At 41.7% G+C, this 25368-nt stretch overlaps 1 protein-coding gene across 2 annotated transcripts; it reads right to left on the bottom strand.

Annotated features, from left to right (window-relative positions):
• Positions 1 to 5964: 5964 nt before the first annotated feature.
• IL13RA1 (interleukin 13 receptor subunit alpha 1) lies at positions 5965 to 24498 on the bottom strand. 2 transcript variants are annotated; one of them, XR_010745658.1, is made up of 11 exons: positions 24398 to 24498; positions 21208 to 21365; positions 16893 to 17028; positions 15026 to 15146; positions 12613 to 12797; positions 12077 to 12231; positions 10788 to 10920; positions 10225 to 10321; positions 9856 to 9940; positions 8189 to 8682; positions 5965 to 8126 (listed from the first exon to the last, which is right to left on the bottom strand). XR_010745658.1 is itself a non-coding variant. In XM_066338374.1 (10 exons), exons 1-10 carry the CDS (start codon positions 24477 to 24479, stop codon positions 8563 to 8565), a joined length of 1272 nt encoding a protein of 423 aa, XP_066194471.1. In that variant the 5' UTR covers positions 24480 to 24498; the 3' UTR covers positions 5965 to 8562. The 2 variants fall into 2 exon arrangements, 1 of the variants encoding a protein (XP_066194471.1); XM_066338374.1 differs by having other exon boundaries at positions 5965 to 8682.
• Positions 24499 to 25368: the final 870 nt, after the last annotated feature.

Genomic DNA, 25368 nt, shown 5'->3' with positions numbered 1-25368 from the left:
TTAGGGTGGGAAACATAATCATGGAATGATTATATATGCAGTGCTTTGTTGAAGAGCTCTGGGAGTCGGGGTACAGACCCAAATCCAACTCCAACAAGGACTTGAAAAGGATACACTTTTATACCCCCTTCTCTTAAGCCCCCATTGTTCTATTGCATACACCCAAGCATGAATTTTGGTAAATATCTTACCTTGTGATTCTCATGATTCTGGTTTAAGATAATAATAATATTCAGCTACCAACAAATGTTACAATTATGTCATCTATCATATGATGATTAGGTAGAGTTTCACCTGACCTACTAAAGAATAGCTTCATTTCCAAGGCCTATGTATCAAAGTACAAATCATCCTCATCCCCCCTTCTCCCCTGATTACCCAGGCAAAGTTATACTTGATTTGGTTAAAACAATAGCATGAAAATAACATCCTGGTTGAAGTGAAGCTGAGGTTCTGTTCCTCAGCTTTGCGGCCTCAGAAATCATTTTTAATTTTAACCTTATACTATCAAGCTGAATGGGCTGGGAATGCCACAGCTGTGTGTGCTGGCATCACAGCCCTTCCTGGGCTGTCTCCGTAAACCTGCAAGAAGGGAAGGAGCTTGGAGATCTGCTCTGCACTAGAGACAGCAGAGCTCTCAGCTGCTTCCCCAACTCAGGCTGGGTGTTACATTTCCTCAAGAGGAAGAAACTCTGTACAGCAGCTGAATCAGCTCTGGGCTGTGCAAACTACACCTCTATCACCCAAGGAAATACATCTGCTAAAGCCAGTGTTGCTGACATCCACAAATCCTCATGGACTACCCAGCTGATGTGTCTGTTCACACATCTCTGCGTGAAGCTCTAGAAGTTGTGTGAATAAAATGAACACTACAAAACTCGTGCACATCAAGAGGAGCTGCTGTACAGCTTTGGCACTTGTATGAGCACAACAGCAGTGAACTATTTAGGAGTGACTGAGCCACCTTGAGAACAGTCTGGGCAGGGGGAAGCTGTATGTTGGAAAAGGGTTGAGGAGCAACCAGCAGGGCTGAGCCTCCCTGCAGTCCTACCAGGCACTTGAACCATATTAGGCAGAGAAATGAGGCCAAAAGAAGAGTCTGGCTTGGCAGGCAGTTAACAGTAAAGGCTCTTTTGTCTGTGCTGTAATCTGTGGCCGCTATCTGCGTGAGTACCAATGACTTTAATTTGTTCCAAGCGTGTCCTTTCTTTGTCCTCCAGCCCTCACCCCACTGGTAATGGGGCCCTGAGCCACAGCTGCCACAGGGCTGAGGGCCAGAGAGCAGCAGGCTCAACCAAGTCCTGATTGACCGGCACCAAAACACTGGAAAGGGTCTGACAGCACCACAGGCTAAAGGGAGATGAACTGCAGGCTCAAGACCATGTGGGAAAAGTCAGAATGTGCTGCTGTGAAGCTTGGTGTAGTCAATTTTTGTTTTGTTTTAGTCTGTTCAAAAAAAGATTATCTCTAACCAGAGCAAGTTAACAAGCAAATACCTTTAGACAAACAGGGTAGAGAACAATCAAATAAAATGGATTTCTTCAGGTGGACAGGGCTTTATTAATCTTGCAGCACGTAATAATCTGAACACTGATATGACCTGGAATGTGGACAGTTTTTGAGGGCTGTAGAAAACCGAAGTCTAAAATCTGAAGGACAAATATATTGTTTTCAGAAAGGAAGCATCCAAGAAATTTCTGGTCCATTTGTCCAACTTTTATCCCTGAAGTGACTATGGAACAATATTTTTTTTTAATTCCTTCTATGCTTTTTTGCCACCATCAAGGACAAATTGTGAGAAACTAGTTTAGTTTCCTTTTTTGATAGGCGTAACATATGAGGCAACATCCTCCTAATCTGCTTGAGGAAATACAAGTTTTTAAAAAAAAATATCAAAAATATCAAGAACACTTGATCACCCAGCAGCACAGCAAATGCTGCTGCTTTGCAGGAATCTGTCAGCATAACAGCTTTATTCATCATTTGAAACCATTTGATCATCTGGAAGATGGCCTTCTGTGGATTATACCCAAGGAGGAATGGTTAGAAAAATGTTCAAGGACACAATTGTGAGTATAAAAATTTGCAACAGTTTTCCAAAGCAACACAAGGGACAAAAACGTGGTCCAATAAAATCATGAAAAGCATTCCCCGTAAGAAGGAAAAAGGAATTTTGCAGTGAGGAGGGGCTGACAGGGCAGCAGTGTTACTGAAAAGACCAGAAATCATAGAAAGCCACGAACTGAGGTGTACCTCCACAGCAAGTTGTTGCCAGAGAAATTAGCAGCTATGATTTCTGGATGAAGATGGGGAGGAGAGGATTGACAGCCAAACAATGGAATTGTTCTGGTGGTTTAGGGATGATGCAGTCTGGCTTCAAGTGCAACACTATAGAGAAGTCCAGTGGAACTATAAATTATTTAGAAAACACAAGACTAAAGATTCAAGATTTTTTTTATCTGGTTTTTTTTTCGTTTTTATTTATTTTTCCCTCCTTTTTTTTTTTTTTTTTCTTTCCCCACCCTCACCCTTTTTTTCCTCCTTCTGCGCACCCCCCCCCCCCCCCCGACCCGTTTGTTTTTTTTTCCTCAAAGCAGAAAATAGCAGGGACAGAATTTGGCAGCATGATCAGAGTGCAAACAATATTCTGGTGAGAGGAGGACAGAGGAAAAAACTTAATTTGCAGTAAAAATCAGCAGGTCAGTTGGTGGGGGAGTTTTTGAATTAAGGAGAAAATGGCAGTGAGACAGTATTTGGGAGACTCTAGCAGAGGTTTTGTTCCAGTTTGGCTGATCACCGAGAGCACTCTGTCTTGGCACCACTCAGCAGAAGAAAACATGGCAGGGGGATGCCCTGACAACTCATTCAGCCCTACTCAAGCTTTAATAAATGGATGATCAATATAATTTTTCATATAGCCCATAAACAAAAGAATTACTGTTACACACCTAATAAAATGGCCCAGTGTTCCCAAGGATTTAGAAACAGGATTTTTACTCCAAACCCAGCTCAAACACAGTCCTTGTAATCCCACATACAGAAAGGCAAATGCCATTCTCTATCTGCCTGGTATGTTGTAGCATTTCTACCTTTTATACCTCCTAGTTAAACAAGTCACAAAGTGTTGTAAGCAAGAAAAGCTCTGTGAAAGTCAGCTGTGGAAAAATGTCAAATAATGGCTCAGCCTTTGTACCTGCCAGTGTAGGAAAGGTTTTCCACAGTTGAATATTCTCCTAGGACATAACAGGATATGACATTAAATAGCTATACCCTGTATAGCTTTCCCTGTAGCTGATTTTGACATTTGAAGGACCAAGTAGTTTCACACCTTTTAAGAGTACCTTGCTGGCATTTTAGAAGTTTCCACACTGACATTTTACATGAAGAAAGGAAACTAGTGAGGCTGAAAGGCTTTGAAGTACAGGAGGGAAAAAGGCTCCAACAGGCAAAATAAGCTAATTTTGGTGCTCTCTGCCATTTAAAAAGAAAATCATTTCTATTGCTGCAACTAAGCAGCTGAAGAAGTGGAATAAGTGGCAATGACATAGCTAAGTGTGCTAAACAGAGCTCAATTCTGGCATTTCAGGGCAGAGAACTCTGAGACAAATTGCTGATATCAATTTCAGTAGATCACTAGGACAGCGTGCCTATTGCTCAACCTTATTTTTCCCACCATGGAGCACATACTTAGTTGGCTTTGGGCTTCTGGGTTTTGGGGGTTTTTTGTTGTTTGTTGTTGTTGCTGTTGTTGTTTTGTTTTTCTTTCAGCACAGAAGATGTAGGGGCAGTTCTACTTTTAAAGCATTAGCTTAACTCCTGGTTCAAGCTACGTTTGATCTAGCTTTGCAAATTTTGCCTGAGATTCCAAAAAGTAACAGTGCCTAATGTTAAAAAAAAAATCTTTCTTGCTAAGCTTTTAATCTCATCATGCTCTTAGCCAAATAAACTATTTTATTTAGCTGTTTGAGCCAAATTAAATAGAGGGAAACTGCAATAACAGTATAACATATACAATATATATATAATAATAAGCTAAGAACATGATTACTGGAAGCCCTGGTTAACTGGAACACTATATTTTTGTAGCTGCTTTGTGCAAGAGTCATCAAAATAATTGCAGTATTTTACCAAAAGCCAGGCAAGGAGCAGAGACTATTTTACTGGAATACACTGGCTGGTTTTCAGCCCTGTGGTGAAAGTTTCGACAGCAGCAATTTTCCCATCAAATTATTACCTTCAGAAAACTAGTTGACAATAATCAGAGAATGGCCATAGAAGGGATGCTTCAGTGATAAACACCACAAAGTTTACAAACAAAGAGAAAAGATTTCATCAAGCTAACGAGCACATTGGAAAAACAGATAGAAAAAACCAGCCCCAAAAAACCCCCGTAACTCATCAACAAGCTTTCAGGCTCTTACATGTTACAAACCTGAGACAGAGTTTCCGGACCTGAAAGAAAGTTTCTCTTCCCTGCACCACCCACCCAAACCCACATTGCTTTGCTGTGGTAACAGCGTGGATTTAGTTACATCATGCGATCTGAGCCTCCTGCTATCACCTTGATTCAACAGCTTGCAGGAAGTTCATCCAAATAGAGAGATTTTAATCTGGTTTTGCATTTGGATTTTCGCTATTATTTGGAAGCTTCATTTCTACAGCTGGCAGTGCAACCCATGGGCTTGTCCCCTAAACAGTATTTTGCAAATACTGTTTAAAACTGAAGTATTTGGGGATCATCTTGATGAACTTTCAGTAACCCAGCAGAACTGCTCCTTCCAGCCCAACCTGTTCCTGGGCCTGTGGATCTCAGCTGCTGCCTGACCACGGCACTTGAGTGAGAAGGAGAGAGGGAGGCTTCTGCAACATATCTGACCATATCCACGCCCTACTCACCTACATCCTGTTCTTGCTTGAGTGGAAACCCCTCCAAAACAAAAAATTAATTCTGTTCTTTTTTTTCCCCACCTTTTTTTTTTTTTTTTTTAATAGTGAAAAAAATATCACTAAACATTTCCTTTCCAAAGGAAATTCTGAGTATTTTAAGTTGCAGCTCAGAAGTAAGTATATTGAATACTTTCCAGTGAATGGAAATACCCAATCTGTGAATAGTTCTACCCAGTAAGCACTCAGCTTACACTTCAATGTGTTCCTCTAGAACTTTTCAACTGTGTCATATCATTCCTTAAAGGGAAAAAAAATGAACAAAAAAATAGAAATTAATTGTTTAATTTCTCAATGATGCCAAATAGAGAAAGCTTAGATTATTTAACAAAATGTACTAAAACAGGAGAAGGCCACTTATGGGAAGTGATTAAAATCTCTGTAATTTTTACCACCAAAACTGTAGAATTGTTAAAGAGAAATATGAAAGTCTTCTTTTTTGCAGTCATGGTTTATATCTTAATTTTGAATGTTCTGCTCACTGAACTGAAGGGAACTAGGAATTATCTCTGAATCTTTCCAAGAAGGCATTATTAATGTGTTTATTTGGCACTTTAATATATTTGGGTCTAAGTGACAAGTTGGTGGCTTTCAGCAGTTTAGCAACCTGGCATTTTCAATAACTTCAGCAGCTAACGAAGATGTAAAATATTGAAGATGCATTGGGGAAGGCTGCAGCAACTTCAGTCAAATTCCAGTTTGATGGTTTATTAAATCTCCATAGAGTTTAAATAACATGCCAATGTCAGGAAGTGGAATGGCCTTGAGTACAGAGAGGGTGAGAGCCCAAACCTTGTGCTCAGCTCCATCTTTGTTCCATTACCCCAGCCAAAACACATGGCCACTCCAGTCCACCCACAGTGAGTGTGTGGGCTGAGTTCACTCTTGAAAGGGAAGAGGGCAAAGCAACTCAGCTTTTCTTCTCTGGGTTCTGCGTGCTTCAAACATGGTTTCTCACTAAAAACCCATCTCTTTGGCCTCAGTTTAATCTCCTCAACCCAAGAACAAAATGCCATGCCATTACGCTGAAAAGCATTCAATCGTATTTATTCACTCTTTGAACAAATTTACAGATCAAGTAACTGCAACAAATTAAAAAAAAAAAAAAAACAACAAATTATAGCAAAATTTGGATAATTTCAAGCTAAAAAACCTCTTACCTGAAAAAAAAATATGTTAAAGGTGAAAGTATATTCAGACTCTTGCTTTACATGCTGAAACACAGGCTCAAGAAATGAATCCATGAGGAAGTGTCAACTAGTGTTATTCAAAACCTTTCTATATGGTGACCTAAACCATCCTTTGCATTTAAATCTTTCTTTTGGCCTAACTCCTTCCATCCACCTTTTCTTCCACTCCTATGGCTTATGAATTTTTGGGGTTTTTTTGTTGGTTTGGTTTTTTAAAAAGCAAACAAATTTTGGTTTTGTCATAGACACCAGCATAAAAGTCAAAAGAATTTAGGGGCATATACTGGTTTTCCTAGATTGCTACACTGGAAATTACAAAATTTTATATTACACTGTTATGCTTACTTATCTTGAAATTATACATTTTTGTTTGTCTAGTGGTCTGTGTTGAGCAACATTCCAAATGAGGTAGATTGAAGGAATATTTATCACTATAATGACATAAATGTTGCAGAGGGAATCAAATTTGGCAAGGAATGTAATTACTCTTTCCCTCATGTTTCTTAATCTCTGGAATTTCAGAGTGCTACTAGCTGACTTTGTATAACCTGAGTTTTATCTCACTGAAATCCCTGAGGATTTATTTTTATTTTGTCCCATTTATTAATTTTTATAATGTTGGGGTTTTTTAATCTGATTGGAGGTAAAAGTCATATGCTAATAGGGGGTCTGCTAGTTCTGCTACATTCCTAACACTAACAAAAAGATAAGAGACATGGAAAAACTACATTTGAGAGGCTCAGTGAACAATTGGAAAGTGCATAGAAGATACACATTTGTAGGTAAAAAGCATGTGGCACTTGTTCTACTTCTTGCAGAACAGCATGTTCTAAAAATATAGCTTTAAGTTTCACTTTTTTCACTGAGCGGAGTTTGAAGACAGGGATGAACTTTAAAAGATTAGTAGCTATAAAGTTTGCTCCTAGAAACCTTATCAGGAGATCTCTTCCCAGTCTGCTAAGACTGCTTATGTCCATGACTCACATGTCTATGCTTATCTGGAAGGAGCAAGAAATCCCTGAGCACTAACCATAAAGGGCTTCCATGGATCCTTTCCTCTCCATTTCATTATCTTCTTCCTCCAGCACAATCAAGGTACCACTGTAACCACCCTTGCAGCACAGGGCAGAAAATAATGCTGAGAATGCAGAGCAGAAACATGTCACAGTTGTGCCAGAAAACACCTGCTGAGCTTCGCTGGGTAAAGAACCCTCAAAACAAAACCATCAAAGAAAGAACAAAACAACAACAAAAACATCTGTCAAATTGTTGCAGTAAAATGTAGAAGAAAGCTTTTTTAAAAGGTCAAATCAGCACCTTCTTTTATACTGCTAAGTCCTAGAGGGGAAATTCAATTCAAATTCTCATCCCTATAGAAAGAATAAAACGTATCCCCGTAGAACATAGGCTGAGATTGTCATCCCCTCTTCCCCAAATCCATCAGTTTGGCAGTAAGGATGGATCCTGAAGCCTTTGAATTAGTCAGGATTCAGTGTTTTAATATTTGATAATCAGTTTGACCACATGTCCTTTGACTCATGCCTCCATCCTGGTATTTTTGCTGACAGACTCAAGACGACTTAGCTGCTAAAAATCAGGTGTCTTCAGGCCAATATGGCCAAAATAGAATCAGTCTGGTGAGACCCAATACAGTTATCTGCTACTGCACAGAACAAGTAAAAAAAAAATTCTCTTCCTCATTTTAAACAAAGTATAATTAACCCAAGAAGTCCATGAAGGCAAGGCATCTGAGGACAGGCAATTGACAGGATAACAAAACTAGGCCTTTTCTATGAATATTCTGAACACCAGCTGGAAAGGAAAGCTTTTCATACAAATTTTCAAATAAAAAAATACCCTCTTTGGTGGGATTTGACCGAGCCCCGGCTGATGGGCAGAAGCAGAAGTTCAGTCTGTAAGTGCTCTCCAGAGAGTGCCCAGGCCAGGCACACACACGAAGGTTTATCCACAGTCCTTGCTCTGCCATCCCACCTGGCAGCAGCTCCATGTGGTAGCACTAATGACCCATCTGCTGTAAACCAGCCTCATCCCACCTACTGCAAATAGAGTCAGATACTTCAGAGAAGTCACAGTGCTTGCTCCAAAAGAAAGAAAACCCCTGACAGTCTGGTGTGAGACACAAACACAAGTGCAAGTGGCAACAGGGCAGAGCTGGCTGAAGCCAAGACAGGGAATCCCCAGTGCAGTCACATGGAATTACATACATGCTCATCTTGACTGAACTCAGATGAATATTTCTGGCAGAGAAGGAAGAACAGCCACTGTTAGTGATGCATCTTCTGTGCACCAGAGAAGGAGCCAGTGAGGTCAGAGCCGGCCAATGTCTCACAGGCTTCTTCACATCTACAGTCCCCTGAGGCATGGGAGCAGGAATCAGCTTCCTCCTCTTTCACTGGTAAAGCAGAGTCTACCTGTTTTCTTTTTCAAGATTGGTGCTCTCTGAAGTTTCTGTTAAAATTAAAGAATTGATCTCTTCTTCGATAATTAACCTGTCAAAAACATTCATGGGATCATCCTTTGCAGAGCTCTGAAAGAGAGGAACAACATTTTTAACAGTATTTCCTCGTGCTGACTGCTGCTTTTACAACCCAGTAAGACAAACCCTTGTTCCATAACATCTACCCTGTATTATGGTGAAAAGGCAAGGTAGCTGGGCAAAAAATGGTGCTTTTTGCCATTCTGTCACCATGGCATAGGCCTGGCTGACAGGAGAGATGTCCTCTGGAGATGAGGAACTGAAGGTTGGTCCCCACCTTAAGGGTGCATCCAAATATGGCCAATGGGTGAAGTTCAGGCAGGAGGATGCAGAACTGAGCATGTACACACTTTGTAGAGTTTTCACTGAGCACGCAGAGAAAATTACTTGGGGCAGTAACAAAACACTTGTGAAAGCACAACAAAGTGTAGCAGCTATCACAGTTATGGCCCTCTCGGCCAAGGGTCCCATTTGGGAGAACAACATTCACCACCTTATGTCAAGGTTTTAATTAGGGCTTGTCCGTGTACTTTTCTTAGGATTTTTATAAACAGCTAATGAGAGAGATTTTTTAGAAATAACTTTCCTTAATGGGTACTGTGTTTATTTTCCCCAAAATAAGGCACCACTGCAAGTCTTTCATCAACCAATGCCTGAAACAACTATAGTTGTTTTTGTTCTTTTGCCAAAAAGAAGCTACACATCTGATTTACTCCCTAGCTAACAGACTATGATAAATGTGAGAGAGTTAAAAATGTTAGTTTCTGGAAGTCAAACACAAATAGCTTCATTCAGCACACCATAAATATGATTAATAGCAGAAAAAGATATGAGTGCTCAACAGAAGTCACTCATCGGAGTTGCAAAAACAAACAAAAATCCTCAAACCAAAACCCACAAAGCAAAAGAAGCCTGACAATGAGAAAACTGCCACCCTAAAAAAACTCAACCTGGAACAAATCTAAGGGACTAGCAGCCTAGAATAACAGAATAATGCAAGTCTACTAATCTAACTGGAATAGTACACACAGTTTGGGGGACACGGGGGAAACCTAAGTTTTGGGTAATTGTTTCTGAACAATTGCAATTAAGTATTGCAAATACTTAATATTCATACAATATACTTACTTGCACACAGTTATAAAACAGACATAGGAAAAAGAACACTGCAAGCCTAGAGATCCCAGTTCAACAGAACGGTTGGCCCAATGGCTTCTTACTAACCTGGGAATCCTCGTTCTGCTCTCCAAACATGCGCTTAAGAATTTCTCTAGGGTCCGGAATTGGTGGAAGAATTAGTATCTTCAGCCTTCATGAAGTAAAAAAGAAAATATTTAGATGAAAGACACATTAATTTTAAAATCACTTTAAAAATTACCAAATAATTTTAAAATGTCAAAGTCATGTTTGAGTACAGTCAAGAAAATTTGTGGAGTTGGTTTTGGCATCATTGGCCAGCCTTCAGTCTCTGTGCAACTGTACCCATTTCTTATTTTTACTCCCCAAAACAAAAGGAAAGGGGAACATTGGTTGATTCTAAATAACATTCACTCTTGACAAAGAGAGAAGCAAATATAGGGAGATCTTATTTACCTTTTCAGATAAACTAGTAGAATTATTGTAGATACTGCTACTATTAATGGAATAGTAATCATCAGAACAACATAGATGGTAGAGTCCCTCTTCTCACCTGGAAAACAGAAATTGTAGAAACTTAGTGATTTTGAGAGGGTTTTTAGGAATAATGACAACAAAATGTTTAATTCTCCAATTTATTCATAGACTCAGTACTTTTTCAAGTACACTAGCATTTTTGTAGGCAGGGACAGGCTCATTTTTCAAAAATGGGATTATAATGTAGATATGTTGGGCAAGGAGATGAAAATGAGAAAGACTCAGGGCTGAAAAATTTGCTACACTGGACATTGCATAGCTACACAAATGGCACTACTATCAACACATACAGACAGCAGCACAAGCTGGGACTGCTGGTGCTGCTGAAGGACTAGAGCCCTTCTGCCCTCTTTTCAGTCAACATTAAATAGGTACATAAGAAGATGATATTTGACTCCCATTTCTTTAGCAGACAAAAAGGTATTAAATGCCTTTCGGATGAAGAGTAAAGTGCAACACAATGCACAGACAAGTGCTCTCACCAATGCTCTTTTCTTCACTCCAGTCACTGTGGAAATCACTGTTGTAGCACTCACGCTTTGGCTTTGCTCTCACTTTGAAGGTGTACTTGCTGTTAGCATCAATGTCAGCAACTGGCACAGAATTCATTTCAGACTAAGGCAAAAAATGAAAGGTAATTTGCTTTGTTCAATATTCTCAGTCAAGCCTATTTACATTGTGCAGCTAATGTACTCTAATGTTTTGATGAAAGATCTTTTTATGACTATGAAACCTCATTAAAAATAGGACATGGTGGCATTTAACAAGCACAGAGGGACTAAATGCACATTCCACAGCTAAGATTTAATCTCATTCATTGCTACATCTATCATGCAGCATTTGGCATCAATGATTAAACTAAGATTTAGCATTTGGAACAGTGCCTGTTAAATTTTTATTTTCCCTTCTTCTGAGAAACATCTGTGACTTACCCTGCCTTCCCTTCTTGTCAGGGCAGCATAACTTTCACCATACAAAGTGTTCTGTGATACCTCTACAGAGAAGAGCACACACCAGACAAGATCTAACTGCTCTTATTTTTTTTTCTAAAATGCCAGTTTCCTGGGGAATGTTGCTAGCATTTGAGTTTGGGGTAGAATAAACAACTGAATATGCCCTATAGGAGAAGACTGCCACTCACTTTGAAATTTACCATGCTGTTTTTTACCACTGCAATCAAACAGTATGTTCAGTTTGGCTATGGATATACAGCAGGAGTCAATCCAGGCACTGAACTCAATGCTTTTTATATGTACACTATAATCAGTGCACCTGAGAGTACACAACTCTTTCTTCCCCTCCATCGTCTGTCTTTATCCCCTTGCTTTTCTGTATGACATTCTCTTTTCTTTTGTGCACCAGCAGTTGATTTTTCTTTAGGGCAATCAGGTCAGCATTCAAGACCAAAGCTGCCACATGACCACACAGACCAACAGCAGGAAAACCCAACACCAAGACACCAAAGCCTACATGCCTGAGAAGCATACAGGCACCATTTCCTGTAGTCCATAGTTTAGTAACTTTATCACTGTTCTCACACACTAAAAAATTTACCTAATCAATGACGGCAAGAATTCACAAGACTTGTATGAATTTCGACCTGCTGTTTTTACTGACATGAACCTAAGGTATGAGAGAAAAATCTTACATTCACACAGCACTCCCAGCTCTGGCACAGGGCCCATTCACATACAACACATGCAATTGCTCATTTTCAACCGTAAATATTACAAAAAGATTCACAGAAAAAAAATGAGTTATAAAAACTTACTTGAATGATCTGACCATTTTCCAAATCACCATTGCAATATTTAATAACTTCATAGTGTAAACAATTTCTTGGAAAAGTTTCTGATTCACTCCATTTTATGTCAATTCCATCACTGGTCTTTGACAATGTCAGTTGTCTTGGTGTGGCAGGTTTTACTGAAATGCAAAATGGAATTAGTTCAAAAGTCTATTTCACGGCTTACAAAAATTTTGCAGTCCTGTATTGCAGAATATTACGCTCACACCACATTAAGAAGAGAAAGAGGGAAAAGTTAGCACCAGTAAGTGAAAAAAAAAGAGTAAATCCAACTAAAGAATAAGAGCAGAAATTAACAGAAACTTCCCCCTCCCACCAAGATGCCCACCCCACAGAGAACAAACTCTTGTCTGTACAATTTCAAATCAAAGGTCAGTAAGAAGGGAGCATCTAATTCCATTGTCTCATCCATACTTGATGAGGTGAAAGTTTCTCAAACACAACAATATACTACCAAACTTCTTATTTTAATTATATTTTTGATGTGGTGTTAAACTTACCAAGAGTGGTAGGATTTTTACTTGCACACACAGGCATAATTTCTTCAGAATCATCTCTAATCAAAATACTTATAGCAGGGTAAGTGCTGGTGACTTTTGGAAAAGTAAGACTGAAAATGCATTCAAAGATTCCTTGGTCTACAGAGGAGTTGCTACACTTCCTAGGGTTTTCTAAGCCATCAAACCTAGAGAAAAAAAAATCATTCTTGTAAACTTCAGAAGAAAAGGACAGCAAGGGGAAGGCTTGTTTCTAAATATGTGTTACAAATTCTAAAGACTGATAATGCATTAAAGCTATGCTATAGCTTATAAAAAAGTAAAGCTAAGCAAAGTAAGCAGCCTCTAATTTATCTCAAGCTTTAGAAAGAGAACTGTTTTTGTGAAGAGTGCCAAGGAGCAGAAAGAGAGGCAGGGTTTGCTTTATATCAAAGAGAACAACTGCTGTCAGGTTTGGTTCACATTTTCCACATGGGAGAAAAAGTCCAAGGAATATTTTGAGAACAAACTAATTTGGACCAATTCTTGTCAACAGAATTTCACCTCTGTGATAGAATGAGCTGATCAATCTCCTTTAGCTCTGCCTCAAGTATCTCAGCTCTTGAGACAGTTGAGTTTAACCCATTTACCAGATTTGCTTTTCAAAATGACAGTATTCCTTTCCAATAACAGAGAAGTTAGGAAGACAAGCTTCTTCCTTGTTTCTCTTTGTTGCCCAAGCCTCAATGAAAATACACCAGTAGCTTCTCCTCCCAAGAAAAACAAAACCAAAAAGCCCTACTTCAGCGGCATTGTGGAAAATGCATCTTTTAGTCTAAAATTGAAGTGTTTTGTTAGTTTTTTTAAAATCTAAAAATCATTATTCTTTCAAAGCACCATGAATAGAAACTCTGTGAAGTTGATGCCTTTAAGCTTCAGCTTTCATATTTGCAGCTTCTGTGCTGCCTAGGGGTGTAGTTCTGAGCCTCATATGAAGTGCTGGTAAGCTCTTTTCACAGAATGGGTAGACAAAACAAACCCTTTTCCTGCTGAGAACCAAGGACAACTTTCAGGCCCAAAAGCACGAACAATGGTGGACTAAAGGCTGGAAGAAGAAGGATGAGACCTCACAACCTGGAGCTGTAGTTGGACAATTAAACCCCAATATGCAAATGGATCAAAACTGATAAAAATGTAATAAAAAATGGTCTTGTGACTGGTCAGCCATTTGTGTGTGGCTATTCACAGTGGACCCTAGGTGCAGCTTGGTCAGGCTCTTGTCCTGCCCAGGGTGGATCCTGGAGGCCTTTCAATAATCACCTACTTTATTCTCTAGCTCTGTCCAGTCTCTGTTTCAGGTCAGCCTTCTAAGGCATCAGAGTCACTGCAGCTACATCTTCCATTAAAATTAAGGGCAGGTTGAAAATATATAGCTCAAATCTAAAGCATTATCCCAGTAAGTATCCCTATACCCAGAGATTCAGATCTTCAACTCTGCATTGGTCCTGTTTTGTAACAAAGAAAAAGTTTGAGTAGCAGTTTAGCCAAGGAACAAATAGTCCCCCAGTGTTTAACAAAAGCAGCAGGTTTTCTGCTGTTTGCTGCCCAAATGCCCTGAACTGAACAGCTGACCTGCAAGACTTCCACAGAAGAAGAAGAGCAAAAAGTTTATGTAGTTAGCTCAAATAAGAGAGAAAGCTGATTTTAAAACTACTCCACTATTTCTACAGAAGCTAATGCAATCTGGCATTTCACAAGCCCCATCAAGGTGCAGAAGTATGCATAGATTAGCAGGCACAGCTATCAATGCCAAGAACTGGCTCACACAAGTCTGTTCCTTTGGAAGAAGACACCATTTATGGATGTCCACTGGCCAGCGGGGGGTGATGATGATAAAAAGATGTTCTTCATAGCTTTAAAGGTGAATCAGTTATTTACAACACTGAAGAGGCAAACAGAAGTACTACTAGGAGTTCTTAATCCTTTTGTACCATTTCCCAATGGTTTATGAGCTGACACATACATTAGTGAGTGATCCTAACTTAAATAGCCCATTTTGTTGGACTGCAAAGAAAACACTTAATACATTAAATGTTAACATTTAGCATTTAAACTGGTCTAGCTTAGTTCCTAATTATTCCATCTTTGAAACAAGGGCCCAATTAGAAAAATATAGAAAGCAATAGCAACTATGTTAATATGGTCTACAGAAGCAGATAAAAAATAGCTATATCAGCTTCCCAAAAAGTCTTGGCCATAGCAGCTTCTGGCCCCTTCAGTGGTGAAGTTTTCTGTTGGATGTGACTGAGCAGTAACTTGGACACAATGCCCTGGGAAGTCTCAAAGCAACAGGAAGCAGACAAGTGGAATGTGTCATGTAAAACTAAAGATTAGTCCTGGGGCACTTTAGAGCTGGGAATACAAATCTCCCACGAACCAGTAGAACAAAGTGTAGTTGGTGTCACTGCTTGCGTTCTCCCCAGGACGCCAGGTACAAGCCATGTACTCCAAATTGTGCCAAACACAGCTCAAGTCAACAGCAGCAGTACCCGGAATACCTGCAAGGCAAGTTGGAAATGTTCTCTATTATTTATTTTGTCCACGTTTTCTCTGCAGTTTCCAGAATTAAAACACTTCATTTTACATAACTGAAACTGGAAGGCAGAAATGGGTTGGTTACCTCTCAGACTACACTGCCTGTTCAGCACAGCAAATTATGAGTTCCAGCTGTTTAGAGCTTGCAGTGTCTGAAATCCCAGCAGAGTAGCTTCTAGAGGCAAGCCAATAATAACAGCAATCCCAGTGTTCACCAGGGGTGAATTGCTACTTAGAGTTACCAGATGCTAAAAACAAGGTGTTGAGTCAGGAAAATATTTATTTCTATTAATCTACAGGTACTTTAAAAATAAGTCAAAGTAGCTGGTAACTACAGGGAAAGCTATAACAAAGCTAAATGCTATTACACCCATCAGTGTCATCTATAATTAAAGGCTGAGTAGTTTTATCTTCTCCAGATAAAGTATTAGTTGCTTGGTATTCTGAATATGGACATACCTCTGAATCTTAAATATTGACAAAAGCAACACTAGGTAAGCTGACTTTTTAATTGAGATTCACATACCTTTAAACATTAAAATTTAAAATTTGGAAACTCAAGTCACATCAATACAAATGAGTACTTAGCAATTATGAACAGGTCAATGGATCGCTCAGGGAGCAATCACAGAATAAAGTCTTCCATATTCAATCATGCATTTCTGTATGAGTTCTTTACACTGTATTGGATACTTTTTCCTTGTAACAAGTAGTAACATCTCCATGGACTAAAAACCTAAATGCTTGTTAAACACAGATCTATTCTGAAAGTCCAAGCTTGCATTGTCCCTGAAGTAGTAACTAAGAGCACAGGCAAGTGAAACAGGTTTTCCTATTCAAAGAAGTATATAGAAATACTTCATCTGCAAACAGACTTTTAAAAGCCTCAGCCTGTTTAGTACATGCTGTCCTAATGATCTGCTTCCCTGATTTTCCAGAACCCTTCTGGCAAACACATACACAGGCTTGATAAGGTCTCTCTCCCAACCACATGTGGTTTTCATCCACATCAAGTCATGCTCCTGGGTTAAGAAAGACTTTTAAGCAAGAGGCTCATTCTCTTGCTGTACATTCAAACTTCAAGAATTCAGCAAAATACAATACTTCCCAAAGTCTGCTTCCTAACAGTTTTGCTGTGGACCCCTTACTTCTGCATGCCAAGAAAAAAAAAAAAAACTTTTTCTCTATTCATTTTGCTATGCTTTGTAGAGCCCACTCAAGTCTTTTAAAAAAGAAAGAACCCTATTATATTTACTTCACTAATTTATTCAAGAAGTTGTTAAATTTGCTACATTCCTCCCTCCTTCACAGACAATTTTAGGGTTATTTTATAGACTTTTGTTTATACAGAAAAATCGTACAAAATAAACTGACTTAGATGTTACTCATGCAGGCAGCAGGCTTAATGGATTCTAAGCTATGTCTTATCCCACAGCCACCACACAGCAGGAAGAAGAGAAATAACAGGAACCACATTGCTGTTTTGGGAGAGCACTTCAGTTTTACAAACTTGTCCAGAAGACTTTAAGCATCAGAAGACCCCAGCTGTGTTTAAAGGTGGTAAAATAATTCCGTTTAAGCTCTATCAATAAAACCAGCCCTTGTGTCTGGTATTTCTCTATGATGTATATAATGATTTCTTGTTAAAAGAGCAGAGAAAAAGCCATGTCTCTTCAGACCAAGAAGGGTCTGGCCCCTGCTGGTGTTACCTTTTGGCTGAAGGGAGGTCTCCACCCAGGAGCTGGGCTCACTGGTGTTGTCATTCTTGCATTCACTTCTCACTCTGAGGCGCACTTCCTCATTCAAGTGTGCATCCGTCACACGGAAGCGGCTCTTACTCCATTCCTGGGTTTAGATGGGAGGAAGAAAACCAAAACACTTGTCATACCATCTCAGACACACAGTGTACACAATTCCTGCCAGTGTAAGGATGGATATATTAGAGCCCTTCAGAAAGACTACAGCTCAAAATCAAAGCAGAACAGTGTCTGTCTATGTGGGAAGCATCAGCATCACTTGGCTTTATTTTTCTTTCTCAGACTCAGTCAGAACTCACAAGGAAAAACTACTCCTACCCCTGTGACTGACATTCAGAAGCAAAGGCTATACAGAGATCAAGAAATAAGTATAACATGGGGGGAAATGATCCTAGAATAAGTCTTCATGAATAATGCAAAATAAGCATGTTTATACTACAGCTGTATAAACAGACACTTACTGATTGACCTTCACCTTTCTCTGTCTGTGCACATGAGGACATGACCAACAAAATGAAGAATATTTGAAGATACAACCAAAAGGCAGTGAGATGAGTTTGGATGATTTAAGGAGCAGAAGAAAAACCTACCAAAACAAACCCATAAATGGCTAATAAAAGCAGTGACACCACATCAAGCCCAAGTAGCTCATGATCTTCCATTTCAAGTATGTTTGTGTGAGAAAACAGCTCACGCTTTTATCACACACTTTCTTGAGCATCTTTTGTTGGGCTAGGAGGATGCCTTTTAGTTAGGTGGAAACTGGACACAAAACAAATATCTTTGTTATGGCCAAAGAATGCTGTAACCACTCATATATAAAAATAATAAATATTGGCACTAATGAGAGGGCAAAGAAACTAAACAAATGTACAGATTAGGTTTGTCTGGGTTTGAAAGAAAGGTGTTTCTTGTCTGGCAAGGAAGGTGGGAACCTGCCTTGGAATAGAAAATGTGGCCCCCTTTCCCCCTAATTATTGTAACTCCAAAATAATGGGGCTTTCAGGCCAAGATATGGGGGAAAGAACACCAGTTTTTTACTGGCCTGCACGTGTCAAACAAGGTGAACAAACACCAGCAGCGGCAGTGCCAAGGGACAGAACAAACCCCGGGACAGAACAAACCCCGGGACAGAACAAACCCCGGACAGAACAAACCCCGGACAGAACAAACCCCGGACAGAACAAACCCCGGGGCAGAACAAACCTGGGACAGAACAAACCCGGGACAGAACAAACCCCGGGACCCCGCTCTGGGCTGCGGCACCTTCCCCTGCGGTGCAGTTCCAGGCACGGCCAGCAGGGGGCGCTGCTGGCTCCGGGCCGGGCCCTGCCGGGAGTCCCCCGCGCCGCCAGGGGGCGCTGTGGCGCGGCCGCGTCTCCCTCAGGCGGTAATGGCGGGCGGGCGGCGGGAGAGAGAGAGACACGGCTTCCTTTGCAAATCCCCAGGGACAGCCGGCGTCACTGCCCCTCTGGGTGGCGAAATGCAGCGTTATAGGCTGGGGATGGTGTGGCTTTCCCCAGGAGGAAAGGGACCTGGGGGTTCTAGTCAGTAGCCGGTGCCCAGGTGGCCAAGGAGGCCAATGACATCCTGGCCTGGATCAGGAATGGTGTGGCCAGCAGCAGCAGGGAGGTCATTCTTCCCCTGGACTCAGCACTGGTGAGGCCTCACTGAGTGCTGTGTCCAGTTCTGGGCCCTCAGTTTAGGAAGGACATTGGGACACTTGAGCATGTCCAGAGGAGGCAGCGAGGCTGGTGAGGGGCTTGGAACACAAACCCCGTGAGGAATGACTGAGGGAGCTGGGGCTGTTCATCCTGGAGAAGAGGAGACTCAGAGGTGACCTTATCACTCTCTATAACTCCCTGAAGGGTGGCTGTGGTCAGCTGGGGCTTGGTCTCTTTCTCCAGGCAGCAACTGAGAGAATGAGAGGACACAGTCTCAAGGGAAATACAGGTTGGATATTAGGAAGAAGTTTTTCACTGAAAGAGTGATTAAATACTGGAATAGTCTCCCCAGGGAGGTGGTGGAGTCACCATCCCTGGATGTGTTTAAAAAGAGACTAGACGTGGCACTTGGTGTCATGACCTAGTTGAAGTGTTAGGGCTGGGTTGGACTCGATGATCTTGAAGGTCTCTTTTCTCTTTCAATGTTCTGTGATTCTGTGATTCTGTGAAACGGGCTGCAGCAGGAACCTCCGAGTGGAGCCGGGCCGGCAGAGACGGGCACACCCTGGGGTGGCAAAGGAAATGTATCAGGAACTCCTGAGCTGTAGCAGGAGCCGCAGGAGTGTCCCGGCAGCAGGGCTGTGGGGTCACACCGCAGTGAAAAACCCGGAGCAGGGCAGAGGAACGGCGGGGCTGGGCAGTGACAGCCCGGCTCCCAAACACGGCCGGGAGAGGAAAGGGGGGGAAAGGGGCTCGGGGTCCCGGCGTTTCCCTGGGACACCTGAGGGGATGGTGAGGGATCTCACCAAGGGACATCAGGTGTTAAAAATGTCCCAGTCCAGCGGCCACTCCCATGAGCAGAACCTCACTCACAGCAAGAGAAAATAGTGGGAGACAAGACTCCTCAGTAGTGGAGAATTCTTCCCACAGCAATCGCAGTTGTGATCCCAGGAGCAAGAGAGAGCTCAGGGCTGAGCCCAGCCCCTCACTCTCCAGCCAAAACGTCAGAGTATCTCTGCCCTTCCCAAAAGAAAAGCCCCAGCTAAGGGGTTGCAGCCAGCTGCACCCCTTCACCCCACCCTGGTCACTTCTTTTGTGTCACTTAAGTATAGGTTGTTATCATCTGTTAGCTATAAGCAGGAGAAAATTTCCTTAAAAAAAATAATAAAAAAAATCCTAACCTCCAAGAGATTCTATGAGCAAAAAGATGCAGCAAGATGTAAAGTCTGTTTCATCCTGTCCTGTGAAACTGCTGACCCTCAGTTCTTTCATTTCTGATAACCTTAGTATCTGTCAAACTCTTCCACAAACTGATTAAGCTCTTTAACCAAGGAGATTTTCTACTTGTTGATTTGTTAAAGAATCAATCAAAATAGGTAAATAGGTTTCTGCTGTGTTAGCAGGTTCAACTGGCTCATTTAAAGGCCCAGTGAAGATTATTAGAGATCATTCATGTCAAAATGAAACATCACCCTTTAATAGTGACATAAATCAGACCAGCTGTTTGCAAAACCACAGAGTCACAGAATCATACAACGGTTTGGGCTGGAAGGGAGCTTAAAGATCATCTGGTTCCAACAACCTTGCCGTGGATTCCAGCTTTCCACTAGTGCAGGTTGCTCAATGCCCCATCCAAAGTGGCCAAACCACATCCCTACTCATGTCCAGGATATCCTGGAGCTGTGAAAAAAATACAGTGGTTAGTATGAAGAGGCCAATGTAAGCATTGGGCTGTAAGACTGTAACAGGGCTCAAAAACAAAAGACTGCTTCAAGAGGCACCATACGAATTGTAACCATATCTGAAAGAGCAGCACTACCTCCTCCATAGCTGGCATCTACCAAAGGCTTCAGATTCCCAGGGTTTGGAATTACGGATTTATTTTCTTACTGGCAATAAATTCTTACTGGCAATAAACTGTAAAAATACTTTTCCTACACCCATACCAATGGGCACAGTGGCAATGCCCTGACCAAACAGCAGCTAACCCACAGCAAGGAGCACATCTGGGCTGCAATCCATCTAACACAGGAAATGAAAGCCCAAAACAAACGAGTTATATAACTTCTGTTCTAGACAACAAACATGCTCCATATTGTCTTCATAACACAACCTCCACCATACGTAACTGGAATTGCAGGGAGAGGGTAAATGAGGGAATATTAATTTTTGTCATTACCTCCAAAAGATGCAATGCTCTCAAACCACAGCTAAATCTCCATGTCTCTTTAAACTGATCTCTTTAAAAGTAAAAGAGAAAAGCCTTTACAAATTCTCATTTAATTCTTCAGTATGTAGATTGCCCTGTATCTATTTCTTCTAGAAAGCTGCATAAGTAAACACTGAAATGAGACTTTCCCCATTATTATTACAGTGCTTCTGCATTACATCAGCACTCAGTAATTGGAGAGCAACAGACAGATTTTTCTGATCTGAAGGTACTATGTGCTGCTCTGATTCATTTTTGAGGTTTTGATACCATGATAAGAAGGAAATGATATATTAAAATTGTATTTATGTACATGTATATGCTCTCCCACACGGAGTTGTGTAACCCTAAGACATTTACTGGAACACAGAGTTTAAGGAGGTGATGTACTCACTCTTCTGTCCTCAGGAACCCCATTAATGACAATGTCACTGGAATACTCCAGGTTGCAGCCACTGGTGATGTTCTCTGGGGGGTTCCATGTCCAATTCACAGTACAGATATGGATAAATGAATAGTTCAAGTTGGATGGAGATGGAAGAATTTTCTCTCCTGGAAGAAAGCAGCTATCAGTGTAACAATCCTGTTGGCCAACACTTTACCATTAGTAATACTGGCAGATTTTTAACACTCTGACAGAAAAGAACACAAATAACTTCTCAGATTTTTCAGCTCATATTTGATATCAGATAAGGTACTGCCCACTAAAGTGTTTCTATTATTCTTGTTACCTCAACTCATAAATAATTTAAATATGCACAAATTAACTGAAAAGTAATTTAAAAAAAATTGTAGCCCAGAACAACGTAGTGGTTGTGATACTTGAGCTTTTGCATGTGGTGGGAAGATGAATCATGTGCTGAAACTTCAGTGAAAACTGTATATATATTTTGTGGAGCAATTAATACTTTGTTCTCCCCAAAAGTTACCCATCAGCATAGTTTTAAGGAGAAATCCTTAAAAAGACAAGTGATTACATCTTGTAAGCAACAGCTGTACATTAGAAGCACAATTTAAACACAGATTGTAAGCAAAGCAAAGATTGCAAGAGCAAGAACTTTAAAAAACAAGGAAACCACATCACTTTCTCAATTATCTATTAAAAATATAATGCTATGTTCCAGCACAGTGAGCAAAACCAGAGTGGGACAAGTAGTAATTGCTGCTAACACACTTCAGTGGTGCATTTTTTCACCTCCCCAAAAGTCAATGAGGAGCAGAGCAGGGCCACGACTCAGAGACTGTCGCAGCAATAAATCCATTTGTGCATTGATCCTTCCTTACCTTGTGCACTGCGTCAATGCCTACTCAAGACCCATAAAACACCTTGAACGTCATATTAGAAAACAAAGAAGGGAAATATGACAGAAAATGGCAAACTTCCAGGAAAAAGTAAAGTGTGTGTCAGACACCAATTCTAGAAAACATACCCATTGGGAATTCCCTAAGAAGTGAAAGTGGATTTTATTTTTTTTAAGGACTACTCTAAGATGTACTATGAGAACATATTGAACCATAAGCCCAGTTTCTGATGATACCCTGAGACTGTTTCTCAGGGTATCATCACAGAGGCACCACCATTTGTTTGTGGAAAGAGTGTGCCCTTGTTACTCAATAGTTTCACAAACACTTCAGACAGACATCAGCTAGTGCTGCAGGTCTTGCTGCCCCAGGGAACCAAGCTCAACCCATCCCAATAGTCAAGAGAGCTCATAGGCAAAGGACATTATAATTCCATCAAGATCACAGTGCAGCCCCATTTCCTTCTGCTAGCACAAGGAAGAGGGAAGAGAGAAAAGCAAAAGAGCTTCCTTGAGCAAGAATTCTGCTCAAAGCATCCATGCCACCATTGTCTTACATTTCCTGAAAGTCAGAGCAGATCTTGAAAGGAATTCAGCAAACTTCTCAGACATTTGTATAGTTCAGGGACATGGAATGGTAGAGATCAAGCACCATTACCATCCATGTGTATGCACAGATAATGGATGCTTGCAGAGATAATGAGAATAATTGCAAAGATTCACTGGTTTAGTCCGAATATGCTTAGTTTGTTCGATACTTAAAATTTTGGGGCTTTTTGTTTGAGCAGAAGAGAGGAATTTTTGTTCTTGCAAAAACACAGTCTCCAGTGAGACTACTGAATGTGACAAGAACATCTTTGCCTATTACCTCTACTGGCTTTAGGAACAGCCTTGAAGCATTAAGTTTGCAAATCCCGAGTCCTTTTGATCATGTCAAAAATAAGAAACAAAGAAAGAAAAAGAAGTTTTTCAACAAGAGCACGCAGTTCCAAGCATTTTGTCTTGTCTTGATTGAACTTTTACCTACAACAGCCACAAACCACTAAAAAATGTCATCCCTGATTGCTGTTCTGAAAATCTGAACATTTTCTTCTAATAGGTTTGATTAGAAACCACTGTGCTTAAGTTTGCAGATTACTAGCCACCCAAAGAAGTGCTAATATTCAAAGTTCATAAATTATTCAGTAAATTGCATTAGCATAAAAAGTTTAAATCTAGTAGGTTTTTGAATAATCTACTAAATTCTGAAGCTTGTCTTTAATGTTTCTAATTCCGTTTTTATTCATTGGTTAGGCCAATCTCAGACTTTTGTCTGTGTAAAATATAGAGTTTCATGCCCTCGTTATAAAAATTTCTGTAGAAATTTATGAGAACAACTCAATAATGGCCAACTACAAAATGTAAGCAAGCCGTCATTTCACTCTTAAAATGCAAAACCACAGTGGTGCTTCTAAGAAAAGAAGCACAGAAGTAACCAGCAGAGATTAGTTGAGGCATAGAAAACATTATTTCTACAAGCCGCAAGGGAGGAAACATCAGCAAATACTTTTTGAGTGTATTAAGTACCATTTCAATGTTGTAAAGTAGAAAAAAAATAGTATTTTTATTTTGTCCTCCTGCATTTTCTGAAAGTTGATTTAATAGTGATAAACCGAATTGCAGACAGTTGAAAATTAACAATTCTTTAATGTCTGCAGCTGGATTTTTGGATAACATGAGCAGAGAATAAAGCTTCAAGCTCGGGTCCTTATGAAGCCCTCACAGACACGCACCCATCTTTCCTAAAACTAAACATTCGTGCTTCCAAAATCGGGAATAATTAAGGCGGAGCGCAGGCACAGGACGAGGGAGGCTCTGCGTGCCCGCACCCGGCGGAGCCGCTCCCGCACAGCCGTAGGACACGGGAACCGGGGGTTCTGCTGGGGGTTTTAAGGCAGAGACAGTCTCGGGAAGCAGAGATCTGGCTTAAAACATTTCTGCCGACCCTGCCAACAGCTGTCTTACTGAAAGAGAGCAGATTTTCAGCATCCCCGCTCCCGGCAAGCGCCAGGGCAGGGCGCACCGCCGGCGCTGCCTCGCACACGGCTGACGAGCTTAGGGCGATTTCTACTACAAAACGAAAGCATTTCCCTTACATCCATGCTCGCGTGTGCGCGGAGCCACGTCCGAGCCGCCCGAGCCGCGCACGGGGAGAGCCCGGAGCGGCCGCTCCAGCCCCGGCACCGCGAATGCCCGCACGGAGGGCAGCCGGCCCCCGGCCCCGCCGCCCCTTCCCGCTCCTACCTGCCGCCGTCCCCGCGGCCACCGCCCAGCACACGGCGAGGAGGAGCGGACACAGCAGCGGAGCTGCCGCGGCCACAGCCATGGCTCGGCCGCCCCGGCGCGGCCCCTCGCTCACACTTCCCGTAGAGGGGCCGGACCAGCCGGGAAGGGCGGCGTGACGGGACTGGACGGGACGGCCCGCCCAGGTAATCCGAGCTGAGCGGAGGAGCGGCCCGGCCCCGCCACCTGGGCAGCACCGCCCCGAGCCGCAGGGCTGGGCAGAGAAGGGAGCATCCCACGGCCCTACGCTGCTCACGCTGCCCTCCCTCTGCTGTCACCCTTCTGTCGCCTCATATGCCGTCCCTGCATTGTCCCCGCTGGCTCCTGCACTCTCAGCACAAAGACACTTAGAATCAATTCGATCGGAAAAGACCCTGAGATCGCTGAGTTCCCTTCCGCTGGAGCTGTCGGTCCCTCCCCGAGCCCGCACTTGACCGTGCCGCAATCGCGGAACGGCAGCGAAGCCGAGGGACGGGGACGGTGCCCGCCGCCGGCCCCATGCCCTCCGTGTCCCCTCACACGGCGCTGCAGCGCAGCCACAGACTCACAGAGATCTCGTTCTGTGAGTCAAAGTCGTTTTCCTTTTACAACCGGGTTCGCACTTGCCTGCTACAGCTATTGAACCGTGCCCCAGACGGGATATGCTTCATATCCTCTCCCAGGAAAGCAGCTATGTTAGCACATCCCCGAGCAGTTCTGTTGGTGTCGGAGTTATTCACCCCCTGGCAGAACGCCGCTTTTCAAAATCCCTCCTGAAAATTCAGCTAATTTCTACAGGTTTTATCTGTGCTAAAAATACATACTGTGGTGGGGTTTTTTCGTTTGTTTTTTTGTTTTTTTTGTTTGTTTTTTTGGGGGGGGGAGGGTGGGGGGTTGTTGTGTTTGTGTTTTTTTTTTTTTTTTTTTTTTTTTTTTTTTTTTTTTGTTTTGTT

Source organism: Sylvia atricapilla, chromosome Z (assembly GCF_009819655.1).
Source record: "Sylvia atricapilla isolate bSylAtr1 chromosome Z, bSylAtr1.pri, whole genome shotgun sequence".
Classification (NCBI taxonomy): Eukaryota; Metazoa; Chordata; class Aves; order Passeriformes; family Sylviidae; genus Sylvia; species Sylvia atricapilla.
Note: the sequence above shows the minus strand (reverse complement) of the source record. Positions and strands in the feature narration are given on the sequence as shown.